Genomic DNA, 14300 nt, shown 5'->3' with positions numbered 1-14300 from the left:
TGAAAAATGCCACAAGCAAGTGATATGACATCCCTATGAAAGCAGGTTTTCCAGTGTGAGGAAAAAGTAATCAGTATTTTCCAGTAGCCATTGACCGTGGTGTCAGATTGCTTTACACAGTGTACTGATTGTTTTACACAGTGCACCGATTGTTTTACATGGTGCACTGATACACTTGATCGACTGTACATTATACACAAGGTGCTCAGAAGTTAATACAGACAAGTGCCAAACATAAAATAAGATACTGTTGAGTTTCTTTACCTTTGATATATTTGAACATGAAATCTTACTATACCGCATTTCAGTGTTTGTCTCCTCTTCAGAGACCCGCATGTTGTAATTAGTACTTCAGATGTTAACAACTTCAGCTTGCTGTATATCAGGTTACTTTAGTTACAGTAGTGAATTCTCATGCATAATGATACACACCCTACCATCATCTTATCAACCAGTGTTCATGATAATTTTAGAGTACATTCTAATATTTTTGGTATATAATTACTGGTTCCCTTGTAAGCTGTATGCCCAGTGGTTGGATATTGTGCATTTTCAGTAATGTACACAAATTAAAGTTAATTGTTACGTATTTAAAAACAGTATAACTTGTCAGTAGACATATGATTTGAGAGTAATGAAAATACTGTGAGTGAGGGAATTAATGAATGTCAATCAAGATATGAGAGTGGGTGGCAAAGTAAATGAGGGTGTCAAAGTAGGGTGGCCATGTGATATCTGAAGTGAGGGTGAGAATAGGATAAGAGGATGTGTGTGTGGTGTGAGAAGTGAAGGTGAGTGTAGAATGGATATGATTAGAGAAATGAGGACTTATTTTCAAGATGAGCTGAGCTGTGAGGTAATGTGAAAGTGAGTGTAGGATGGTTGTTGAAGATGTGTTGTAAGAGAGGAGGGTAAATGTAGGATGGTGGTTAGGGATAATATAAATGTGTGTGTGTGTGTGTGTGTGTGTGTGTGAGAGAGAGAGAGAGAGATATGTGAAGGTGTCTTGAATAGTTGTGATGAGAGAATGCAAGTTGGTTAGTTGTGGGGGTGTTAATGGAGGGCTCTATATATGAGTGAGTGAATATATGTATGTTTGTATGTGTTTTGCTTTGTATGGTGAGGATGAAAAGGTGAGTTGTGATGGGGATAGTGTGTGTATTGTGTTGTAGGAAGTTAGTTAGAGTAGGATGATTGAGAGAGTGCATGTATGTTTTTGTATGGTTAAAGTGTGGTCTGCTCTGAATAATGTGGATGGAAGGGTGAGTATGAAATGATTTTATAAGAGAATGTCTGTGGATTGAGTTGTGTTGGAAGTGATGGTTTGAGAGAAGAATGGTTGTGATGAAGTGTGTGTGTGTTTATTTTTGTGTATGGTTTAAGTGTGGTCTGCTCTGTATGATAAGATGTAGTTGTGTTTGCAGCGCCCCCACACCTCAACCACTATGGAGGGTACAGCGGGTTCGGCGGTGGAGGCAGCTACAGCTACAGCAACTCCGGTGGGTCAGGCACTGACTGGTGGGGCAACTGAGGCAACCCCGCTCCGCCCTGCCCCCCGCTGTGCCATCTTGTGCCACACTTGTTGCCGCTGGGACTCTATCAGTAGTGGCAGTTCTATGGTTTGCGTTCGCTTTGTTTCTCTCTAGTTTAGCCAGGTGGCCACCGCCGTCATCTCGTGTAGTGTGTAAGGTTGCGCCCCAGAGCGCTCATTATTTAGTTACCTTTTTCATTAGGCTGACATCTGTTTGGTCAGTCTTTCCTTGTTCGGAACTTATTGAACTGAGATGGTTCATCTTTTATTTATGAATTAATTTTATTGTTCTCTGAAGAAATACTCCAGGAAATGTGTATTGCTTCATACTTATTACCCAGTAACAAGTGACCACAAAGTGGCATAGGAAAAGTTTAAGCAGCAGTCAAACTCTATGTAAGTGTTGTCAAATCCCGTGCCCTGCTGTTTGTTTGAAGTCGGTGACACCAGCTGCAATTGTAATGGAAATTAATGTGTCACAACTCTCAAACCACATACACACTGGACGTTACCCTGTTTGGTGTTACATGCGTGGGATCTGCATCGATAAAAAAAATGAAATGTCATAGGAAATCCCGAGTCTCCTGCAAGCTTTCTCTGTGTGTTTTTTCAAGTTAGAGACAAGGGGTGAAGTAGTACTAAGCGCCACTCGTCACAACCTTATAGTATGGGTAATCATACCACAATCCACTGTGTAGCACTCCAAGTAGCTCCCTTGTTTTATTGGAAAATGATAAAAAACTCATTACTGTGATGCAGACCGCGCCACTCTTGAACCTCCACTGTATAAATAAATCCTACGTCCAGGTTCGGCTGCTGTAAACTTCGGTGTCAGGTGTGTACTGTAGCGGGTGTGTTGCCGGGCGTGGCGGGTGTCCACAGATTTTAGAGGGTACGTAATTATAAGCCCTCTCAGTCGCCCGGGCAACAGCAGTCGCCTTCATTGCGTTCATTAAGGTATTATAATTATAGACTTCTGTAGCATGGCTTTTGGGAAGTTTTATTGATCATTTGATATTTTGCCGTCCCTTTTGATTGTAGTGTTGAAAAAGCCTCTGAGCAGCTGTGGTTGCACTCAATTCAAATTTTCTTCTCGGTACTCAGAAGGAACTCTGACTTGTCTGGAGTTGCATTTGGACCACTCCAAATGTTTTGTTTTTAAAATGTGAAATGGATTGAATCTTAAAGGAGGCTTTGTAATGGAGATGTGTCTTTGTCTCTCCTTCTGGATTTTGAAGACCCAATAGTTATCATGTTATATATGTATATTTTTTTTTTTCCTTTTTTTTTTTCAACAATGAATACCATTGTGTTTGGTTGGACTTGGGTGCTGGCAACAGCATCCTCTACACAGTAGCGGCCGGAGCCGCTCACGGCCACAGCATCACTCAAGCCTGGTCTCCTGAAGGCAGAGAGGCTGGCATGTTGCAGTAATGATCCCTCCCTGAGCCAGACTGCTCTCAGGGTGACCTAGCCAGTGTTCGAGCACAGTGTTCCCGGTGGGAGCGCCGCCGCCGACTGCCGTGGCACACGGCAGCCTTCTTAGACGTTAAGTGGAGATAGTGTAGCTTATGAGAAGGTGGTGTGTGCCTGGACCCAGGTTGGCGAACACTGCCATTATTACTGTGATAGTGAGGGTACCCGCGGTGGCGGGCGGACCGGGGCCAGGTTTGGGTTGTGGCAGAGACACGCCCCCGACTGAGGGCTGCCAGCTCTTCCTGCCGTAACTGGTCGGGTTGCGGCCGGTTTTGACGTAGTGAGACAGAGGTACGGCCCACATTCCACTTTTATCATTATCACTCGCAAAATGTTTATATAGTTATACTTGTAATCTCAGTCATAGCCTGAGCATTGCCAAAGATTGTTAGTTTGTATGTTCATGTACAAATGTTGTCTTTATTTAGTAATTCATATTTGTTATTGTAGATGATGACATAAGCAGTGGTGCTTATGCTCACCTCAGACTAACTCTAGTCGGTGATGGAGCGCTGTTCCTCTTATTATCAGGCAGGAGTGTGCCAGTTGACAGAATTTGGCTCCTGGTACCTGTGAACAAAATATCTGCCCATAGATCTGAAGGTTGGGCATTTCTCATACTTATCTCATAAGCTCCTTGTAACTGGTTGGTGCTAGAATAAATATATATAATTTCCAGGAGCTTGATCAGGTACAAAGTTGTTAGCACAATGATCTGTTAAGCAGAGATTCTGTGTTCAAAAACATTGCTGGTGTTTTGCTGCTCCTGCAGTTCAATGCTGCATTATTAGCTAGGGTATCAAACAAATTATATGAAATTATTACTTTTTTGTGGTACAGTGGTTTATATTCAATGTACAGATAAGAATTTTATGTACTGGCTTGTTGTGGGATTCTAGCCAAACAGGACTTAGAAGTTTCTTACCAGTAGCATCACCTCCACCACCACCATCACCATGATGCCGGGAGCATCAGCCACGCTTTGTAATAATGAGCCAGTGAGTCGTGTGGAGCTGAGACCCCACCCCGCCCCACCTTGTGTGGGTGGGGGGGCATGGGGCCGCTCCAACAACAAGAAGGAAGAGCAATGTCATCTTCCGGGCCCGCTGGGCAGCTTGGCATGGAGCTCCCAGGTGGGTCAGGAAGGAGTCCTCAACATTTCCCATGGAAAGATAAGTGTACCTAATATTGGGGAAATAATACGGGGGGTCTCTGCGCCAAATATTGTGTAGATAAAATGTACTGTCTTTTTATACAAGATTGCAAGCTATTTTTTATTTCTCTCATTTCTATAGAGATTTAAGGAGAGATCTCACATTGATAGGGATGGCAAATTGAAAGTCTACTACTATTATTATATTCACTCTGGCATTTAGAACATTTATGAACTAGAATATGTAATCAAGCTTTCTTAAAAGTCTAATAAAAATAGTAAAATATTTAGCATTGTATAATATAACCTTGGTATGAAAAGATTGTGTTCTCACACATATGGCCAGTGAAAATATTATGGGGGATGGATACATGCTGGTTAATACTAGTTCTTACAGTATACCTGTGTTGTATCAGGGTGTTTACTGTAGCCCCTTCAGCCAGAGGACATGCTTTGTATTGTATTCTATTTAGCCTAGACCCATTTGATGGAGAGGGTTGGGCTCGAGAAGTCACATTACTGTATTAGCTCAGTTTCAGTGATAACCTCCTCTCATTACTATGGGTACCACCATGAAAAAGACTTGATAATATACTTATGATGCTATACTTGTTTTGGCAGCAGTTATGACCTCAGGTTGCAAGGATCACTGATTGGTAAACCAGTATCTGTTTAAAGCTTTACAATGTTATTAATTCCCCCCCCAGAAAAAAATGGCAGTGGGGCAGAACTAATTCAGTAGAAATAAATATTAGATTTTATTGAAAGGGACATTGCATCATATCCAGAACTGCTTCAGTTTGTAAAGTGCAGTATAGATAATAAGTTCATTTCGTTTATCAAGGCTCCAACATGGTTGCATGCGTTTGCTTTGGTCACTTAATGGTGGCCCTCCATGCTGCTTGATCTCTGGCAGCCTTCCTATTCAGTTACTTATCCCTGAGCTCACACTTGTATGACTTCATCCTAGGTCTTTTTCAGTCTGCTTCTTGTAGCCCTACCCCTGCACGTTCGAACGTCTCACCTTTTACACCCTATTGTCATCTTCCATCCTCTCATCATACCCAAACCATTTCAACCTACCCCTCCTTATCACAAAACCATTACATTACAGTCCCATCCTTCCTATCAACTCTTCATTTGTAAACCTAGTCCACCCACCCCAGGCCTCAAGTACAAGGATGCACTGCACATCCATATGATCACTGCCATTTCTGTACATTTGAGCCTATGAATATTCTCTTCCTTTACTGCGTAGGTTTCATTACCATACAGCATCACTCTTGTAACACATGCAGCATTAAAAAAAAAAAAAAAAATCTGGCCTTGGATGTACAGAACTATTGGAAGTCATTTGTGAAGCATTAAAGGGTGGCCACCGTACTGCTGTTTTTATTGTATGCTACCCCAAGTTTATTCTGTTGGGCTCAGGTAAGGCAAGCTAGAATAATGTCTTGGAGAAAATCTCTTAACCAATCACTGAGGCTATTGCGCAGCCTTTTTTTTTTTTTTTTTCCAACCAATCAAGATGGCAGATAACAATCGTTGCGCCACTCGCATGGTTGAAGTTATTTGAATGTTGGCTGACTGACACCCTGGAATGGCATTAGGACAGTGATATAACAGCAATGACGTGACATGGCAGAACTGTCATTAGATGACAGCAGCACTGACATGACATGACAAACAGCAGCATTGATGCCATGTCAACGAGACTGATGACTAGAACTCTGACAGCAAAACTTCGGCATTGTCATAATGGTAACATTGCTGACTGTGAGGCTCCGGCCCGTTATTGCCAGGGTTCGAATCCGTTGCGGGCATCTGGGATCATTTAACTCAGGTGTCCATCCACTCTTTCCGGGTTGGTAGGTGAAATACGAGATGGTTATGAGATAGTACCAAGGGGAGACCATATAGAGGCGCGAGAAGAGAACGAGCAATCTGGACAAGACTGACATACGTCCCCAACCACCATGCACCCTCTTCCCCTCAACAGAATCGACTAGAGGTATGTCGCCCAGCCGCATTACCCTCCATCTGGACCAGAGCTCAACGGAATCGATGCAGGATCTGTGCGCCAGCAGACTCCCCAAGTAGGACCGCGATGACTCCCACCGTACTCATCAGGGAATGGACGCCCACCATGCTTCCTTCACTTACAGACCCCAGCAGGACCGCGATGACGCCCACCGTGCTCGTTGGGGAAAGGACGCCTACCGTGCTCCTTTCACCTACAGCCACCAGAAGGACCGCGACAATGCCCATCGTGCTCGCTGGGGAGAGGATGCCCACCGTGATCCTCTCACCTGCAGTCCCAGGGCCTAGCAGAACCACGGTGGCATCCACTGGGCCCGCTGGGGAGGTCCCACCCACCGTGTGGGCCTCATCTGCTGAACCTTCGGCACCTATAGAGGGCCACGACCCTTGCTCGTCTCACACCTCCAGAGGACAAGCGGGTCGCATCTCTTCTTGTCTCACTCTTCCAGGGGCAGAGCAGGCTCCCCCATGGAGTCGCTATGGGAAGGGGTCTGGAGTGGTCCTATGGTGAGTCCTGGGGTACACTTAATACAGCCAGCGCCCCTAAGTCACCAATCACTGTCGGACTCCTGAAGGAAGAGACCGCAGGCAGCCCGTCGGACTCCCAATGAAGGCTAGACCGCAGGTACCAGACGCAAAGGGATGCCCCCAGAACTCCCGGCCAAGACCTCCCTAGACAAGTCGGCAAACCGTCCTCCACCAAGGGCAGGAGCAAAGAAGTGCGCCTACTCGACCTGTTCGGCCTCAGCACCGAGGGCTGACACACTGACGGAGGCCCCTCCAGTGAAAGGCCTTCCTCTACACCACCCCGCAGCCCTCACCCGACGATCAGGAGTGGAACAGTGGTCCTGCGCCCCTTCAGGGAGCGCACGCATGACGAAACACCTCCCACACCTGGGCGCCACTTGCAGTTATCTTACCAGCCCACTATTCCCAGACTCAGACCCTTATACTTCATAGTGTGTATAGTCTATCATATTGTATTGTGTCAAGGCGCTGTATTCTTTGTGAGTAATATACTGGTTAGCCTGTGTTTTAAGCCGTTCCCTGGTTGTATGCTCTGTACCCGGTCTTAGAAAGAACCCAATATCAGACTTGCATACTCAGAGAGCAACAAGTCGATCTCTGAGTACGTGGCATAACAACATTTATATATCATCATTCATCATCATCCAGACCTCCTTTCCCACCCTGGGGCAGGGTGAGGAGTAGCAATGTCCAGACAGCCCAAATTTGCCCAATCCAATGGGCCAGGCTTCCAGTCGCTCATCATTTAAGCCCCCGGAATCCTGGCTCTATCGGATACGTCAAAAACATTCACCACGTTCTGTAACTTCACACAAATGTATCCAATAGAGTCGGTCCAGACGCTGCCACATTAAAAAGAGTGGAGATTTAAATATCTAGGCCTTAGGTGGCTGAGGATGGAGGCTGAGGGTGTGGAAATAATGCACAGAGTGCAGGTGGGATGGAGGAATTGCAGGTGACAGAAGAATCACCATGAATCTTAAGGGTAAAGCAGGCCTGTATAAAACAGTGGTGGGAACGGCTTTGATGTATGGAGCCAAGATGCGGGCAATGAAAAATGTGCAGGAGAAAAGTTGGATGTTGCAAAGACCAGAATGTTGAAGTGGATGTATGGAGTAACAAAGCTGGACAGGATCAGAAATGAGAGTGAAATACCCACCTCTCAGGGAGGCGTGCAGACGGGATGACAAAATACTCACCCCAGGGAGAGACCACAGGGAGGCGCGTAAAGGGCCCAGACTAGACGGGCCTACGTCCCCCGCCACCATGCTCCCCTCTTCCCCTCAATGGAGCCAGTGGGAAGTACGCCACCCCGCCACACTACTCTCCAGCTGGACCAGCACTTGCCAGGATCGGGGTGGAACTTGTGCTCTCACTGTCCCCAGTACGACCGCTGCAACGCCCACTGTGCTTGCCAGGGAAGGAACGTCCACCTTACTTCCCTCACCTACAGACCCAAGCAGACCGCGACGATGCCCATCGTGCTTGTCGGGGAGGGAACGTCCACCATACTTCCTTCACCTGCAGGCCCCACTGGGAACAAGACCTTGGCAATGCCCATTGTGCTTGCCTAGGAGGGAACTTCCACCATACTTCCCTCACCTGCCATCCCAGGGCAAAGCAGAACTGTGGCGGCACCCACCGCGCCCATCAGGCAGGGAACGTCCACCGTATTTTCCTCATCTGCAGCCCACCACCAGGAGCAGGACCGCAACAACGTCCACCGTGCTTGTCAGGGAGAGGATGTCCACCGTACTCATCTCACCTGCCTTCCCAGGGAAAAGCAGAACTGCGGCGGCGCTCATCGTGCCCATCGGGGAGGGAATGTCCACCGTACTTCCCTCGTCTGCAGCCCACCACTGGGAGCAGGACTGCGACAACTCCCACTGTGCTTGCCAGGGAGGGAACGTCCACCGTACTTCCCTCACCTGCCATCCCAGGGACTATAGGAAATAAGAGAGAGAGAGGCATGTACTACGGTTGATTTGGCAGCATCGCTAGAGGTGATTCACCAGGTGGGCCCCACCCTGAACGGACTTCTTGCGGTGAAAGGACCATGGTAGAACCGCGGCGGCACCCACCGTACCTGTCGTGGAGGGAATGTCCACTGTACTTCCCTCGTCTGCTACCCCTGCGGCTCCCTTTAAGGGTAGCATCCCTTACTCGCCTCACTCCTCCAGAGGCCGAGTGGGACGCCCCTCTCCCTCCCCCCACGCCCCTAGGGGTGGAGCTTGTGCCCCAGTGTAGTCCCTGTTGGAGAGTGTCTGGAGTGGCCCCATCATGAGCCTGGGAGTGTGCTCACTACAGCCGGTGCCCCGACGTCACCGGCCACTGCCAGACTCCCCAAGGACGAGACGCCGCAGGGAGCCCCTGACGGCCTCTTGACGCTGGCGAGACCGCAGCCCCTAGCCACCAAAGGACGTACCCAGGACTCCAAGCCAGGACCTACCCAGACCAATCAACGAGCCGTCCTCCTCCTCCAAGCTCAGGGCCTGCTCGCCCTATTCGGCCCCAGTCCCAAGGGCCGCCACACGCACCAAGACCCCACCAGAGAGGAGCCTCCCCCGACGGCGCCCCGCAGCCCACACCGGACAATCCATTACACGACCAGGGACCTGCGCCTCTCTCGAGAGTACACACCTGACGGGACGCCTCCCACACCTGGGGAACACTTGCAACTACCTGGTCTCCTGTAGTCCAACTCTTATTCTTATGTATTGATACTGTGTTTGTTCTGTGTCATTTGCACTGTGTCCTGTACTTGTATCTTCGTGGTAATATACGTGTAAGATTGGCTAGCCTGTGTTTGAGCCGTGTTCCTTTGGTTGCATGCTTTAGACCCGGTTCTGAAAAGAACCCAAGTCAGTTACTCGTACTCAGAGGGCAGTTAGTTGAGCTCTGAGTACGCAGCCTAACAGAGAGAATAGTGACAATGGAGGTATACTACAAGGAAGGAGAAAGAGGGGAAGACAAAAGAGGTGGATGATACGAAGATTTGAGAGAAGGGGCTGGCGTTGAGGGAGGCGCAAAACCAAGTTGTATGGCAGGCTTAGCCAAACACACCCCCTACCATATAGGTGTGAGAAAAGATGGAAGACATGTAGTTACGTGAAGCGACCAAGCAGTTGACAGCTGACCGTATCGTCGTGACATGATTATAGCACATTGGCATCATACCTTAATGAACGTAGCCTATGTCAACATCTATGGCCCGCAGTCATTTATGGAATAGTAAAAATTAAACTCCAAACGGATAAAACTAAAACAAAAATGACGGTAGGCTATAAGGAGCAGTCCACATCCCTAATCTCCCGCACGCGTCCCCAAGCTAGAGTGACCATAACATGACAATGGGAGGGGGGGGGGTCCCTCAGATGCTGACGCAGCCGCAACTCCTACCCAATGAAATCTGAAATAAAGACCTTGCTATCAGATACGAAAAACTTGACCTCGTTACCAGGTGAATCATCAGTCAACTATTGAGCACTACAGGCTATAACAATAATGGGAAAGTATGTGTTCTCAAAGCTTACTGGACGTTTCCGACAGGCAGGAAGTAACAAGGTCATAACAGAGCTTTTGAACGTCACTTCATGCTGTGTTTATAAAAGTAAAAAACCGGAGAAGCGGGTAATAAATTTAGGTGGGGAAGTTTGAGACTACCGAGCAAACAGGAAAGAACTTGAAGAGGTAGGTATATATATATATATATATATATATATATTTGGCACGTGTACGTAGTTTTACAATAATATTTCTGGTCGTTTTACTCGAAAATGTTCTGTTGAATGCATATTCTTATAATTTTTTCAATCCAAAACCGTCAAAAACTGAAAAGGAAGTTCAACACTAGCTTGAAGTACATGGCATCTTCTTTAACACCTGGCAACCCCGCCACTCTGTTATTTGAATGTGGGGACCAAAACGCCGCCGATGACCCCGTCCGCGTATTCTGGTGATTTATTCGTGCTTTTCGTCCTGTAAGACCCGTTTATGAACATTCCATTATATTACTGTGATGGACTAGTTACCTGGGGCTCAGGGGACGGGTTGCTGAGCTGGCCTGGCGGGAGAAATAAGGATGGAGGACACGGCCAAGGCAGTGGTTTTGAAATGCGTAAGTTTATCCCTTTGTTTACACAGATTTATACCATGCCAGCTTCAAATTTAAGATAAAATGAAAGCTTATTTTAGTATATTCTTTGTGTATGATGAAGAGGGGACTGAGTATAGAAGGAGAAGGTGGTAAATGTGATGAAATAGGTATCGTATATGGTCAAACTGCCGTTGAGAAACCAAGAAGGAAAGATTGATCATCCGGTATTATTCACGCTAGTTTAATACACAGGATGGATAAGGATGCAGCTTAATACGCAGGGTGGGTAGGATTCAGGGAGGCAGTTATCCGGATCAGCTCGGGCAATAGGGGTTAGGTTAAGTTAGGTATAATGCATTTTTTAGCTGGGTTAGGGTTTGTGCTGCTCATTTCACTGACAGTAATATCCAGAATAACTGTTCCACTGGGTTAAGCTAACCCAGGTTAGGGTGTCTTAAGTATCAGCCAATTGTCTAGAAAAGCTCAGCACATTACAGAACCTAGCATGCCTAAAAAAAACATTGTGGCAAACCTAACCACACCCATCCAGACAAATAAAGAATGGCAGTTTTTTATGGAAACTACCGCAAGTGCTCTTGTGCTGCTTAAGTTGTTTGTATATGCATCTGTCATCACTCGTTGGCTACGGCTGCTGAACGCTTCACAGTCAAATTAGTGTGAAAATACAACAATACAGTATTTTTTTAGGTAATGGATAAGTATCTGCTCAGGAGACTTTATTGTCATACAGACACACCTTTATTATTGCAGAGTCAGCCTCACAAACAAGCTGATTGAAATTTTTAATAGCATTATTAGACACTGTTTTTTGGTTCATGTATGGTACTTTGCTTACAGTACAGTACCTCCAGTGGTTTTCTGAAATACTGTACATCTTGTGTTGTAAATCGACATTAGTTCCTTCATATTGCTGTAGTCATGATTGTGTACACTGGAAATGGCATCCCACAAGGACTTCTTTCTTTTGCAATTTCCATTCATCCCCAACCTGAAAGTGTTGTGGTTAGGTGGAAAAGTTTTAGGACGGGACAAACTTAGTGCTGAGAGGGAGTAAATGGAGAAACTGTTCTGAGAGATACATTAAAAAGTTTGGATGGTTATAAGTGTTGATTGCTCCAATTGTGGTCATTGAGCCATCAAAAAATGGGAAATTCATTAAACTGAGAGTGCAGTACTGGTATCTTGTTTAGTTAAATTTGGATAAATAGTTTAAATTCTTAATTCATTGGAGGATGGTAGAAAGAGTAGTACCAGTACCCACTATAAGCTACTTTTGTGTTCTGACACCAAAAACTGAGTGTATTTTGGTTTTGATTTAAAAATTTGTCTAAGTTTATTGTTTCCACACTTACAGGGGGCGCGGTAGCACAGTGGTAGCGTGCTGGACTTGTGATCGGGGGATTACAAGTTCGAGCCTCGCCCGGGCTGCCGTGCCGGGAGGGTAGCTCCCTCCTGTAACCCTAGTGGGGCTATATAGTCCAATACAGGGCTTAGCTCGGGGAAACTCCATTTCTCCCATTTTTTCCACACTTATAAAACCCACAAAACATACTTTTCAGTATAAAAAGATACCAATAATTGTGAAAAAGTACATTCTTGATACCCATGCCCTTGACAGTTATTAACCTACTGGTATGTGAAAATTTGAATTTTATAAATTAGTACAGTGTACAGTACTGTAATATAAAACACACCAACCTTTGAAGAAGGAGAGAGGGAGTGGGATGTTAGTAATCAAGGACATCATCTCATCCGGATCAGTGTTTTGTGGCTCAGACTGACTGTCCTCTTGACTCGTGAAGATAAAAAAGCAATATTCTCAAATGAAGCATATGGAGAATGTGAGGGAGGGGGGAACAATGATGTATACATCCCATCAGCACTCCCACAGGCAGCCAAGAAGGATGGGCCATTGACCCAAAATCATCCTTACAGTTTTGTCATATGTGTTCTTCTTTGTAAGCAAAAAGACATCCAAATCTATTACCTTGCTGGCTAATGCAGGGGACATGCCACCAGAGTGGGCTGCTAATTGGCAGTGGTGGTGGTGGGAGTGGAGGGAGGGACAGGATGGTGCCTGGAGGCCGGTGCTGTATTGGTCCAGTATTTGATTGCAAGTCCTATTTGCAATGTGGAAATCCAGTACATTTGGAGCCTGAGCAATAGTTTTAGGCCAGGGGACATGCTGTTGCCTCTAGCGCAAAACTTATTATTATTCTTTTTTAATGCCATTTCTACACTGGTCATCCTTTATTTTATAGTTTCTGTACTTTACAGTTTTTTAGTCTGATATAACCCCCACGAATTGGTTATAGTAGATTAGATATAGTTATTATTGATTTGAGAAAGAATGTTTAGAGTAAAAGTTTAATCTTTCAGTGATTTATTGTATTTATATGGTATGTCACTTATTGAAAGTGATGAAATCCCGTTCGGGGTGGCCACAAACAAATTGCCTCCACGTTGCCCTGTCCCCTGCCATTTCACCGCCCTGCTTCCAACTCACACCCCCCTCTCTCATATACCTCTCCACCCCATCCCTCCATCTCATCCTTGGCCTCCCCCTCCCTCTACCCTCCTCCACCTCACTCACATACACTCTCTTCGTCAGTCTTTTACCCTCCATCCTCTCCACATGGCCAAACCACCTCAGTGTATTCCTCCCAATGCTTCCTATCACATCCACATCCACACCACAACGCTCCTTTATATCCTCATTTGTCAGCCTGTCCCTCCATGCGACTCCACAGGCTCCTATTAAATAACTCATTTCCACTGCTCTCACTCTTGCCTTGTGTCTTTCCAACAACTTCCAAGCTTCACTTCCGTACGTTAGAGTTGGTATCACAATACTGTCATGTAGTAACTTTTTCACTTCCATGCTCACTTCCCTGTTTCTTATCATTGCTTTCAAGGATCCAGCAACCTTTCTTCCCTGCTGTACCCTTTCAAGCACTTCACCCTCCAAACCTTCATCCTTACTCATCACACTACTCAAGTACAGTAATCACTCTAATATCCGGACGCCCAATATCCGAACATCCCCACTATCCGGACATAAGAATGTTTCATACTGTACTTTTTTCCATACTGTACTTACCTCATTTCACTCTTTAATGTCCTTTATTGGTGTGAATAGGGTGTTAGGAGCTATGCATGTGCAGTAGGAAGGTGTTTTTCTGAGTTAGGCTAGGTTAGGGTCCATAAGTACCAGTCCAGGAGCCAGTCACCAGAATGTTTATTATTGTATGAACCTACTTCTAAACCCTCATTTTATGTTTCTTTTGCATTTATTTCAGTCATTTATGTGCCTTATTGGTGTGATTTGGGTCTTAAATAGGTGCTATGCATGTCCAGAGGGAGTTGTATAGGTGTTTCTCTGAGTTAGGGTCCATAAGTACAAGTCCATAAGCTGGGGCCCAATATCCGGACAGAACCAATATCCGGACCTACCT

At 45.8% G+C, this 14300-nt stretch overlaps 2 protein-coding genes across 7 annotated transcripts in view; both read left to right on the top strand.

Moving 5' to 3' along the window:
* The window catches only part of bel (ATP-dependent RNA helicase bel), a 49034-nt gene extending 44587 nt beyond the window's left edge, over positions 1–4447 (top strand). For 4 of the 6 annotated variants that reach the window (XM_080272115.1, XM_080272112.1, XM_080272114.1 and 1 more), the window contains one exon: positions 1413–4447. In XM_080272115.1, coding sequence (XP_080128241.1) covers positions 1413–1531 — 119 coding nt within the window. In that variant the 3' untranslated portion in view covers positions 1532–4447. The remainder of the gene's footprint in view (positions 1–1412) is intronic. The other 2 variants (XM_080272116.1, XM_080272113.1) reach the window with 1 other exon arrangement.
* A 6362-nt stretch (positions 4448–10809) lies between these two features.
* Positions 10810–14300, top strand: part of LOC145399445 (uncharacterized) — a 72944-nt gene continuing 69453 nt past the window's right edge. The window contains exon 1 of the mRNA XM_080272060.1: positions 10810–10845. Within this exon, the coding sequence (XP_080128186.1) occupies positions 10810–10845 (36 nt within the window). The remainder of the gene's footprint in view (positions 10846–14300) is intronic.

The sequence above is a fragment of the Coenobita brevimanus genome, chromosome 49, assembly GCF_032717465.1.
Source record: "Coenobita brevimanus isolate Jiangsu-jjx chromosome 49, ASM3271746v2, whole genome shotgun sequence".
NCBI lineage: Eukaryota > Metazoa > Arthropoda > Malacostraca > Decapoda > Coenobitidae > Coenobita > Coenobita brevimanus.
The sequence above is the reverse complement of the archived record's forward strand: the minus strand, read 5'-3'. Positions and strand labels throughout refer to the sequence as shown.